Source organism: Pieris brassicae, chromosome 3 (assembly GCF_905147105.1).
Source record: "Pieris brassicae chromosome 3, ilPieBrab1.1, whole genome shotgun sequence".
NCBI classification, from domain to species: Eukaryota; Metazoa; Arthropoda; class Insecta; order Lepidoptera; family Pieridae; genus Pieris; species Pieris brassicae.
In genome coordinates, this window is record NC_059667.1 from 18,861,309 (window position 1) to 18,874,146 (window position 12,838).

At 31.2% G+C, this 12,838-nt stretch overlaps 2 protein-coding genes across 6 annotated transcripts; one reads left to right on the plus strand and one right to left on the minus strand.

Annotated features, from left to right (window-relative positions):
- Positions 1-85: 85 nt before the first annotated feature.
- Positions 86-2,628, minus strand: LOC123707798 (vacuolar protein sorting-associated protein 33B). Of its 2 annotated transcripts, XM_045658140.1 has the most exons (3): positions 2,345-2,628; positions 1,574-2,235; positions 780-944 (listed from the first exon to the last, which is right to left on the minus strand). In XM_045658140.1, the coding sequence occupies exons 1-3, from the start codon at positions 2,500-2,502 to the stop codon at positions 931-933; spliced, it is 834 nt and encodes a 277-aa protein (XP_045514096.1). In that variant the 5' UTR covers positions 2,503-2,628; the 3' UTR covers positions 780-930. The 2 variants fall into 2 exon arrangements, with proteins under 2 accessions (XP_045514095.1, XP_045514096.1); XM_045658139.1 differs by having other exon boundaries at positions 86-2,235.
- A 143-nt stretch (positions 2,629-2,771) lies between these two features.
- LOC123706899 (probable isocitrate dehydrogenase [NAD] subunit alpha, mitochondrial) lies at positions 2,772-11,667 on the plus strand. 4 transcript variants are annotated; one of them, XM_045656505.1, is made up of 7 exons: positions 2,772-2,931; positions 3,264-3,431; positions 3,539-3,717; positions 4,985-5,200; positions 6,435-6,570; positions 7,807-7,920; positions 10,858-11,664. In XM_045656505.1, the coding sequence occupies exons 1-7, from the start codon at positions 2,905-2,907 to the stop codon at positions 11,080-11,082; spliced, it is 1,065 nt and encodes a 354-aa protein (XP_045512461.1). In that variant the 5' UTR covers positions 2,772-2,904; the 3' UTR covers positions 11,083-11,664. The 4 variants fall into 4 exon arrangements, with proteins under 4 accessions (XP_045512461.1, XP_045512460.1, XP_045512457.1 ...); XM_045656504.1 differs by lacking the exon at positions 10,858-11,664 and adding an exon at positions 8,936-10,378; XM_045656501.1 differs by lacking the exons at positions 2,772-2,931; positions 10,858-11,664 and adding exons at positions 2,967-3,185; positions 8,936-10,379.
- Positions 11,668-12,838: the final 1,171 nt, after the last annotated feature.

Consider the following 12,838-nt stretch of genomic DNA (forward strand, 5'->3'; position numbering starts at 1 on the left):
TTTAGTTATTACCTCTGGGGGTTGGTTCTATTTCTGGAGCTTTCAAGTTATAGTTAGGAAACATTGGTAAAGGTGCCGTAGATAAATGTTATGGTAATACCTTGTCCTGTGTTTTTGTATTTATTATAAAACCAAAAAACAAATGCCACCTGGTATCCTTATTGATTTATACCGCTTTTTGTGTTTTATAATGATATATAATTCAGATTAATAATTTTTAATAGTGTTGTCTGTAATGTAGAGTACATTTCAGCTCTATTTGTCACTAAGCTAAAAATATTTTTTATAATAAATGTGAGTAATAAATATTTTTTAAATATATCTTAATAATTAATATAAGATAATTTTCTACTGTGATAATGGAATTATATATTTTCAAATAATTAAAAATGTTCTTTTTCTATAAATACCAATCATATTTACATAATATTAAATCTTAAATTAAACTGATTAATTGCTTATAGATTTGCAGCCATAACATCACTGCCACTAGATACACAATCACTGGCAATGAATATCTTACTGTTTGTAATAGTTTGTATTACGTCACAAGCAGCAATTTCCGCATATGTTACTCCACCAATAATATATACCAATACTGTTCTTGGCTTTATATTAATTCCTCCATTCATTTTACTGTCACTTTTTAATGTTTTCAAAATTGTCTTTGCATCTTTACAACTGAGTTCAAAATTATTTAAAGATAAATTTGATAATTTCTCGTTTAATGTCTCCATTCCTATTTTCTGTTTATCAATAATAGCACCCCCAACTTTTAAATCATTTAATGGGGATAGTTTGTTTAGTACTTCAAGAAGAGATTCAGATGTCAGTAAAGTATTACACATAGCAGCAACTAATGGAATATAACTACCATTAAAGACATACCCAGGTGAATTTTCAGATTCAGTTTGTGGTAGTTGCTTGAGTTTATTTGCAGTATTCTGAAAAGCAGTCTGCCATTTGGGTAATCTTTCACTTAGGTTACTTAAATGGCTAATATTGAGAGATAATTTTGGACTAGATGGCTGCACTAACAGTCCGGCACTGATTAAATTATTAAAAACATACAAAAACTTATATCCAAAAGCTAATAAATATTTACTAACTAATGAATTGTATTCATCATAAGACAGACCTTGGGTTAAACTTAACAAACACATAAGACGTAAGCTATTATAAACATGAATATCCGTACCAAAATGCTCATCTACATAAGTATAATTTCCTTTCTTATTTCGATTATTTAACATTTCACATTCTGTTTGTGTCAAATTTTCAAATTTATTATTCATTTCTGCTATAATTGTTTCACAAGCTAATACATGGTTAACTAAATTATGTTTAAATAGAGTAACCTGTTGTAATTTTGTAGTGACATAATCTTTCATTTCTTGAATACCTAAAGCTTTAATGTCCTCATTTTTTAATAGTTTTGCTTTAGAACTTAAAACACTTAAAACTTCTGAGAAGTGTCTATGTTTTATTTCCCCATATAGGGTATCAGTGAAACTATCTAATGTTATAACAGTTTTTTTATCAGATTTTTCCTCCGTTGTGAAGTTTACCTTACCTTTCTTTATTTTTGTTTCCTTAACATTTAGATCTAATTGCCCACAGTTAATACTAAATATTTCATTTAAAAGGCCAGTGTATGTGGCAGGTGTCAGCAAACTAGATGCATAGTCTTGATCTCTATCCATAATAATTAATGATCCAAAATCTTGACTTTTATCTACATTAATGAAATCCCTTTGATAACTTTCTTTATATACTTCCAAAACATCCAAAACACTTGATGAAACTTTACCAAGAGATAAAATACACTTAGGTCGGCCTGTTACATGAAACAAACTCCACAATGACATAGCAATACTACTCAACAGTGACTGATTTTGCTCAACAAAAACTTGCTTGTATAGAAAAGGTAATTCTAAACTCAACAATTGGTCATCTAAATTAAATAGTTCCCAGGAAAATGAATGTAGTTGCACAATATCATATAAGCCTTTACTTTCAAGTATAGAGTCATATGTAGACATAGTTTTAGGGACTATTATAATGTGAAAACACTTGGTTTCCGAAAGAGATGGATTTAGACTCAGTACTGAAGCTATCTGGTCTAGTACACATTTATACTTATGAAGGCATGCAGGTATTAAGTATGCTCTTTTAGTATTGGCTGTTGCACCTAGTTGTGGATCCATTTTGTAGATTTTATCAACTCCATGTTGTCTGAAATATTGAATAAAATGTTTATATTTTATTTACTAGCAATATATTATTGGCTATCATGTTAAGTCCGGCAGCTAAAGCCAATGAAAATGCTACAAGTAGCTCTTACCTAAGCCAAGTAACTCCACAAATCCTTTCTAAAGGCTTTATAAGCATTGGATCAATAATAAAATCTATTTTATTTCCACATGTAGATAAAATACATTCTAGTTTGTGCTGAGAAACGAGGCTTAGAGAAGCCAATTTCAAGGATAATGGATGATCCATAATTATATAGAGTGATTAATTTATCATTCTAATTCAACATAAAATTATGATTTATTAAATATCAGAATCAGAATTCAGATTCTATATTTCCATGTACGTTTTTTCTTCATATCTGACTTCTGACAATTTTTCAACTAGACATGATTGCAAACACCACACTTTAAGACGTCATTTGTTGACCAAATTGTCTAAATTATCATAGACGTAAAATTATATCATTTCGCAATTTTGTCTGTACTGTGTAATGTCATTGAAAGTTGTCACTTAGATGCAACTCAAAGTCAAAATATGATTGGCCTCGCTTAGTGTCTTCCGGTCATGCGTAGTTCTCTTCTTCGCAATTTCCTCCCCTCCGCCTCTTGCCGCGGAGTACTCGTCGTCGTAATATAAAATTTAAGTGAAATGGCTGCAAGATTTATCAAAAAAATCGTAAGTGTGTGATTAGTGTACCCCATAACTATTTTGTGTTATTATCTGCATGCTATCTCTATCATAGTTTCTCATAAAACCGTTTATAAAATATCATTAATTGTCCAAAAATAGACACTATAGTTATGTCGAAGAATTACATAAATGCGCTTTTGAAGCCTTTTCGTGAGAGTAAAGTAGTAGAAAGCTTGTTAAAATTGTTTGATTCCGGGTCAAATAAGTCTTCTAGTGCGATTGGAACAGTTAAAAATGAGGTTAACATGATTTTTATTTCAAGTTAGTAAAATGTCTTGAAGGTTACGGTGTTCGATTTAAATTTGTGTTTTACTTAGGTCCCGGCGAGCAGGGCGGGTGTTGCCCAGTACAGCACCGGAGTACGTAAAGTTACATTAATCCCTGGCCATGGAATTGGACCTGAGATCACGGTAGCCGTGCAAAAAATATTCGAAGCCGCCAAAGTGCCTATTGAATGGGATGAAGTGGACGTTACAGCAGTAAGGGTAAGTACCTTTAATCAAACTGATATTCCAATGACTAATCTACTTCACTAAGAAATATATTTTTTCATAAACCATTACCTAAAACATGGTATTTTTCAAACTTTTAGGGTCCAGATGGAAAGTTTGGTATTCCCCAAAGAGCAATTGACTCTGTAAACGAAAACAAAATTGGTCTTAAAGGACCCTTAATGACCCCAGTTGGTAAAGGATACCGCTCTCTTAACTTAGCTCTTCGTAAAGAGTTTGACTTATATGCTAATGTGCGGCCTTGCAAAAGTTTAGATGGGTATGTAATTTACTTTAATGACTTTTAAGTGTTTAATGTTATTTAAGATTATTGCAAGGTATTATTTGCTTTCTTTATTTTCTTTAAAATTTTCATTTTGTTTAGCAAATTTTATATGTTTTCTATAAGAAATAGATTATTAAGTAACCTAATATTAATCATAACTTAATCCTAGGTGTCAAAGAATTCTCACTTATCAGTGGCTGATTTAATCTGATTCAAAATTGAATCCATCTGCATTGTATGTCTCGTCAATAACAATAATAAGTTGAAAATTGAAATAATGAGAAATATCAATTTTTTTGATATCAATAAAATATTAAACACATTCCATAATTCTCTCCTCAACTATTCAAGCATTTTTAAATTATTTGATTTTATCAGTCTATATAATATCTAGAGGGCAAGTACACAGATAAGTCACGTAAATTTTAATGCTGATAAAGTTTTAAATGTCAGTAATCCCAGTTGAATGTAATATCAAGGTTTTTGATAAAAAATTGGAAAACTGATTTGATAAGTTATCAACAAATTACTATGATACATGATTATATAACTTATAGTAATAGCTAGAGATAACTATTAATGTACATTCATAATTAGTATCAAATTGTAGCCTTTCCATTTTCACTGCCTTCAGTAATAAGATTTGACCTCAAAAATTATGTGGACGAATCTCCATATCTAAGGTGATAAAATTTTCAAAACTGCATATAAAAAGTTATATTTCAATTACAAAGTGACTTCAACAATGTTTCTACAATGGAATACTGCCAACCATTTGAATAAACAATTTACCACTGACTTTTTGGTCATAAATAGAATCATTGTATTATTTAACACAAAACCTTTTTCCTTGTAACATTTACATTTAAAATATACTTGATGTCATAAGAAAAATGTCATGGATATAGTATGCATAATTTTTCTCTCTCTGTTGAAAATTTATCACACTGTATTATCAGAACCAATGCAATATGTTAACATACATTTATGGTTTATGTATTTAATTGTTTTTTTTATATAATCGCGAATTGATTATTTACATTATGAAACTCGTGATATAAACAGTGATCATATTTTACTCTTTATTAAGTAATATTATTTTTAAATCTTAGTTCTTTTTCTGGCTTATTTGTGAATAACTTTATAGTCTTGTATGATACTATTATAAGTAGTTATTTAGTAATCTAAGTTTAATAAAATTTAAAAATTAAAATTTATTTCAGAATTTACTCTATTGAAATTTTTATATAAATTCTTTTAGAATCAAGACATTATACGATAACGTGGACGTAGTAACCATCCGTGAGAACACAGAGGGTGAATATTCAGGTATTGAGCACGAAATCGTGGATGGAGTCGTTCAATCCATCAAGTTGATTACTGAGGAAGCCAGTAAGAGAGTTGCAGAGTTTGCCTTCCAATTCGCAAAGGACAACAAAAGGAAGAAGGTCACGGCAGTGCACAAGGCGAACATTATGTAAGTTTCAGACCTACAAAAGTAGATTTCCGATTAAAAAGAAAATGAAATAAAACAGAAAAATATAAAGGAGCTTATATCGTTTTGCGGCTTCAGAAAACATTGACCGAGTTAATGTGACAGGAAAATTAATATCAGCATAACTGTAACAAATTACATTGCTTACAAAAAACGTTATCATCTATGACGTTAGTTCAATAATCAAATACAAGATAAATAGTAAACAAATGTATAGTTGAATTAGGTGTTAGGTGACGACTTATATTGATGCTAATCGGTGTATGTTACACCTCATATCTACATTGTTACGTCTTATTGTAGTAGTCCGTAGCATTAGTAGAATTCATGAACTGGTATAGACGAGTTATAATAGGTTTCCTTTAAAACTATGCAATCTATTTGCTTCATGATATCGTTGACTATCTATAAATGCGACGTAATATGATGTGATGACTGGAAGTCATTCACAGTCCGCTGCACAAGACTTTCTTTTGCTAGCGAACTGTGGAATCAACTCCCGATGGTGGTTTTCCCTAGGAGATATGACCTCCAATTCTTTAAAGGAAGACTAGCTGCCCCCGCGAATTTCGTTTCTCCTTAATGTGGTTTTAGTTAGCCTTAATACCGTGACACGAAATAATAATTTCCCTGTATTATCGTCACTATAATTTGAATTTCGTTAACACTTCGGTCTAAAAAACACATGGTTGGCTATGCTAACACCAAAAATTAAAAAAGTAGAAATAATTGAATTTCACGGTATTTCGTTTCCTACAAAGCAAATTTATTTTTACTTTAGCCTCAATAACACGTGGTAATCATGATATTGAATTGTAGCTTATTATGAAACTTGTCGGTTTACCATAGCAGTGCCATCTATTGATTACTTACTCAATCCAGTCGAAAAGTATCGACATCTGTTAGAAACTTTTGGAGTTAATAGATAATTGTGACTGTCAATTAATTATAGACAAATTATTTGCAATAAAATAAAATTGCGATAATTAAAGATCTAAGCTATCTTATCTCTTAAGTTGGACCAGACTGCTCACGGTGTGCCAATTTAATTTAAAATCGTTTAAGTAATTTAGTTTATTAGTTAATTTAGTAATTTCATCCAAAAGTTACTCTCTTTAAAATATTTGTGTAAACTTTAAAAAATATAATACTTAAAGACATAGCTTATAGATTATAATTAAAAGTTTGCGTTTATAATAAAGTTAGACATTTTCAGGCGTATGTCAGACGGACTTTTCCTTCGGTGTTGTCGTGAGATGGCTACTAAGTACCCTGATATCAAGTTTGAGGAGAGATATCTGGACACTGTCTGTCTTAACATGGTCCAGGATCCATCAAAGTTCGATGTTTTGGTAAGTATTCATATTAACAGAAACATACATACTTATTTACGAAACTATGGAACTGATTTTTATGCAGTTTTAGCCTAATTGAACATACATATGTTTAAAGTCATAAACCTACTTCATAAATATGGGATACAAATTAGGGCAGTAATGAAATAATTTATACAGAGTAATATTTTTTTTTATAACGGATTCTCGATTGATTGCGAATTGTTCCCACGAGAATATAAGTGGTCCTATTCCACCATGCCTCCTGCTGATAGAGGACAACGCTTTGATTTTAATTTATTTTATTATTATTACTTAAGATGTCATGTGGAACATGGTGTAATGATTGCAGCTCCTTACAATCGTTGTGTAAAACAAAAACTTGGCGATTAAAAATAGTGGCAGAGAGTTTATGGCCAGTTCTTCTCTTCTGTTCTACGCCCTTGATTTGATAACTGGCAGTAAATGTTAAATTAGAAGCATTTCATATATACAGTAAAACCCGTTTATGACGATTCCTCAGGGACCCTACCAAATACGCGTCTTAAGCGAGAAAGCGTATTATGCGGGCTGGGGAGAATAATACGTACTACATATTATTATGTTCTAATTTTAGTATATATAGGTATTAAATTATACATTTATAAATTACATTAAATACGTAGTGTAATTATAATCACATTATTTAAAATAATCACTTATTTTAGTTTGACAGAAAGACTTTGATGCATTAGCAATTAAAAGATTTTCAACATGATTCAACTTCTGCAGTGCATCTTCGCTTTGATCCAAAGAAGCTATATAGTGTCTTAAATCATTAACAGCAGATAATGCCTGGGCGTTTGACAAAAACGGAGTTGACTCATCTTCGTCTTCATCATTATCACTTAGGGCCTCGTTTTGTGTGTTATTCATATTCTCATTAAGATCTTCAATTTATTCAATTTCGTACGGTGCTACATTGTCATCAATAGGAGAATAACCAGGAACACCCTGCAGTATCTCGGGTTCTTCTTCTTTCAACACGACGTGAGGGTTCGAGCGTTTTAAGCGGGATGACGAATGGTGTTAAGCGTTAAGAAATGTATGAAAATTTGTCTCAAGTTGCAGGGACTGGCGTATATTGCGTGAAATCGTATTAAGCGTGATCGTCTTAAACGTGTTCTTCTGCATTTCTTTTTGACATGCATAAGTGTACATTGTGTGTTACCTATATGAATAAATGATTTTGATTTGATGAACAAATTATTTCAGGTGATGCCCAATCTGTATGGAGACATCATGTCGGACATGTGTTCAGGTCTGGTCGGAGGTTTAGGTTTGACTCCTTCTGGAAACATCGGAAAGAATGGAGCGCTCTTTGAGTCTGTGAGTAATATCTAATATCTAGTCTATACATAGTCTACATATAGTCTAAACACAAGTATACATTAAAAAGCAATGCTTTTAAAAGTTGAAACCTTGTCTCGGATATGGTAATTTGAAATGGAATTAAAAGGGTACTTTTATTTTAGTTTGGAAGATATGTGTTTATGGTTCTTTATCTATAAATTAATGACAATGTCCCAAATAATATGTTAAGAAAAATTGTAGGACAGCTCAGTTAATAGTGAAATAATGATATATTGGGTATTTACTATACTAAGGTAGTATTTCCGTTAATCGATATAAATAAGTTGTTTTAAATATTTTTAAAACTTAAAGCCAATCGCCATTACAACGGAAACCATTTTGATTTACAAGTGATTGATAAAACAGTGTTTTTTTTTTTCATCAAAAAATGTAAGTTTTTATGAACCAATAAACCGGTGTGGGTCATGCATGGCACTCGCATGAATCTTTCCACTTGTCACTTCCAATAACAAAAAACTTGAAGTGTCCCTCAAAGCATATATGTTACACATGTAATTTTAAAAATAATCATATCACAAATATTATTAGGAAAAATAATAAAGAGAAACTCCATACAAAATCATTTGCATAGATGCTGAAATATGTATGTATTGTCTATATTATTTGTATTTAAAATCTAATAAAAAATTCCAACTAAGCCTATAGTCTGTGGTGACTTATAATAGATGTTTCATATGTTTTGTGAATGTCCAAATATATCATGTCTGCTATAATAATATGAAAGTCCTTGCTCATTTACTTATGACTAATAAAATGCAGTCAGTCAGCATTAATATGTCCTTGTATTCATTAAGTTAATGCCCTTATTTGGAAATTATATTTGGCCTTGTCTTGACTTTGTTCTTGATAAATTTGTTGTATTCGTACATACTAAAGCCAGTGAGTATTTTCCATGTACATAGATTTTTAAATGTATAATAAGGGCAGTAACTGCTTAACTCTTTGTACTAACCTCCTACCATCTACTAAGGTGCATGGTACAGCGCCAGCCATCGCGGGACAAGACAAGGCGAATCCTACGGCTTTGCTACTCTCCGGTGTTATGATGCTGCGATACATGCGTCTATTAGAACAAGCTGATAAAATTGAAAATGCCTGCTTCACTGTTCTAAAGGAGGGAAGGGTTCTTACTGAAGATCTTGGAGGCAACAGCACCTGTTCAGCGTTCACAGAAGATATTATCAAGAACCTTGCTTAAATAGGTCTAAAATTTTCTCTTAGGTAGCTAAAGTTACTGGTCGAACGGTCGTTTGATTTTCGCCGATAATTGTTGGTGCAGTTTTTACGATTACGTAGTATACGCGTACGATACGCGTGTATGTATGTTTCCTGAAATTTATTCTATATTCAGACTATTTTTGTTCACACTTGATATGGGTTTAAATGCGACAGCTGTTAAATATGTTTGACCCAATGTAATGTTAAATGTAATTTTATTTTAATGTGTTATTTATATTTAACATACATAAATCAATGAAATTGTGTAAATTTCAGCCATGTATTTACAGTATTGACAATAGCAATAAGTTTGTGAATTTATTAGTTCTTTTGCTAATATGGAACTCCAAATCTGTTTTTATCAAATGCAGTGTTATTTTATTATTAAGTTAAGTAGGACAAATTGAACCGAATGAGTATTATGTTAATAAGATCTGCTCAGTCTATGAAATTAGCTTCCATGAGGAGATCAGTTAGATCATAACGAAAATAAAATTTTAATTCGACTAGCTTTGTCTTATGAGAAAAATTTAATGATTAAAATTATTTATTTTAACAAAACAATAATGTATACAGTAATATTTATACAATTAAAAATATGAAGTGCTCCTTTGTACAAAATTAAACTGCCGCTATCTATAATATATTTTATCTTTTTGAACATTAAAATACTATAAAGATTGGCAACCTTACCAAAAATCAATTTCAGCTCATATGATAATGTTGCCAGGCTTGTGAGCTAATTGTTGTTACCAGTTTATATTAGTGAGAAATGGCTGTTTCATTGTATCGTGTTGTTGTTAAGGTTAATATTAATAATAGTCGGTTATTGACTCTAGTAAACACACCCTTTACCAGTAATTGACCATATTTAATGAAACATGGCAACAAAAACAGCAAAAAGAATTGTCATTATAATGACTATATTATAACTGTGTTGCCACTTGATATTATTTACTGCGCGTAAATAGCGACATTTTTTCCTGTTTTATAATATGCCCTAGTGAATTTTAATTTAATATTGCTATTCTGTAAGATTAGATACTCATAAGATACTCATTTAATTTGTTCCTTGGCTCGTTCCAAATGCATTTTGATTTATGTATTTTTTTATTATTTTACAGTATTGTATTAAATCAAGTTAAATTATTCAGATTTAATCTGACAAACCGACATGCATTATTTAAATTAATTATGATGTTTTTGTAGCTTAATCTTAATTTATGTAGTACAAAAATGCGAAGGATATTGTGATTTTATTTTATTCCTCTCCACTTTCTCTAATATCCTAGCCTAACCATGATTTAATTACAAAGTACGCATTTAAATGTATGCTCAGGTATGTACCACATATTTTCGTACTTGTAGAGCGTATATATTATATTTTAGAATTGCGCGCAGGTATAAATCTATGACTTAGTCATAGATGGTAAGAAAACAGTATGTAACGTATTTGTAGTTTTTAATTGTTTGCTTCTGAAACAAGGCTAGTGGCATTTATCTCGGGTTGTTACCTGGTCCGTTTTTACGTTATTTATTTTATTAGTTCATTTAGGAAACAAAACTATGATAGATATGAATAATCATAGTATAGGATAAATATAAAACACCGGACAGTACAATTAATAATTAATATCTTGCATGATGGGTTTTAATCCAATCTTGCTATTACAGGTACATGGAACTGCCCCAGATATTGCTGGCAAGGATATGGCAAATCCAACAGCATTACTGCTATCTGCCATTATGATGTTACGGCACTTGCAACTTAATGAACATGCTGATAAGGTCCAAAATGCTTGTTATATGGTATTAGCGGAAGGCAAGTCGCTAACTGGAGATTTGGGAGGTACCGCTAAATGTAGCGAGTACACAAATGCCATTATTTCTAAACTGTAATTTAGCAGTTCATCTCTTCTCAAATAATTTGTAATATTTATTTTTAAAAGTTTCGAAAGACTACGTTAATGTTATAAATATAGTCACATTATGAACAGCCATATTTAGGTATTTATTTTCCTGTAATTCGAATGATTTATTATTGTTTTTGATAAAATTCCACTTCCATCGTACTGTGTTTTAATTTAAACATCCTTTCCTATAGTTATTGTCATACAAAAGCCTAAAAGTTAAAATTTGCGCAATATTAGTTTACTACGCATTGAGCGAATTACCGAATAAGTTACATGGACATGACCTGTCTATGCCCATCCAAACTACCCCTCGTTGATATCTGGATAGACGCAAGCCTGAAAGTGGACGGTGAGTGTCGCCCCGCCGCCTCAGGTTTTTGGAACGTGACTCAACGTATGGGCGAAGTGAGAACATTATCCACTGTCGCGTTTGCTTACTTTGTTAACTACTGCTATGTAACGACACGGCCACGTTTTCTTATGATGGAGTGGAGTAACAGTTTGTGTATGGCTTTTATAAAACTGAATCAATGAATAAAAATGTGTGCGTGTACTATTGTACACCGTATTTTTCGAAAAATGATCTAATATATGCAACTTTACAGAAATTTATTAAAGTTAAATTAAATAAAGTTTTGAATACAAATATTACAATTATTTTATTTTACCTTATTACTACTGAGATTATTACAGAATTGTATTAATTGTAATATAATTATTACTATAATTGTTATCGTTATTATATATTTTTGTTATTAATGGCTTCGAATCGACCGTGATAGGGACAAGAAAAAGATAACGCGTAACGGAAAAATGTGATTGTGAATTTTTTTACAACGCCAATAAAGAAGTTTCACTTCAAAAACAATTAAACGTTAAAAATTATTTATCACAACTTTTAGAGGATACCAAAATACTATATACGTTATATTTATACCTGCACGATATGATTTTTTGTATAAACGTGTCGTGTAAAATGCCTTGCATTATATTATAGGCAGGCTCATAAAGTAGCTAACGTTATTCTAATCACCTCTATCTTGTAGATGTAGCGAACAATTAATTAAACCGAGAGTGGGTGGCTGCTACTCGTACATCCTCGCGAGTACCTCGAGCCGGGTTTACAAAAACGCTTTGCAACAAGGGTTAAAGAGCGTTGAAAATATTTCTCCGGTATGCCTATTAAATTTACTCTGCTGTAAGAAAAAAAAATCTGTCAATCATGCGATTTGAGACGATATGAGGCCTTGCGTGTTACTGGTTTTAATGATATGATGACGTTTCTTACAAAAAGGGTCTTTTGTCGTTTACACGGTAGTTAGCGTAGTAATTTATTTATAAACAGTGGTGAAGAATAACAATTAAGCTTGAATTATTGTATGGGAGGCTCTATCTTGTTATAAATGACAACCCATTGTTATCATTGTTAATTGGTTTATTCAACACAATCACGAGTAATTAATTTATGGATGGAATGGAACAAATGGATGAGCCATTAAGAGAATGTACGTTTTAGTGCGTATCTACGATACGCTACAATTGTAAATATTCCGTCCAACCGTAGTAGCTTTTCTGAAATGTCTGAATTCTCTCATCACAGAAATAATTTAAATTATGTTGGTGTAAGTGACCATAGAGTACTTTAATATACGCTTACATGTTACAACATATTAAATCTACGATATGTTGAATGATGATTGTCTTCGAAATATATTATGTCATCTGAAGTGACATTTCATATT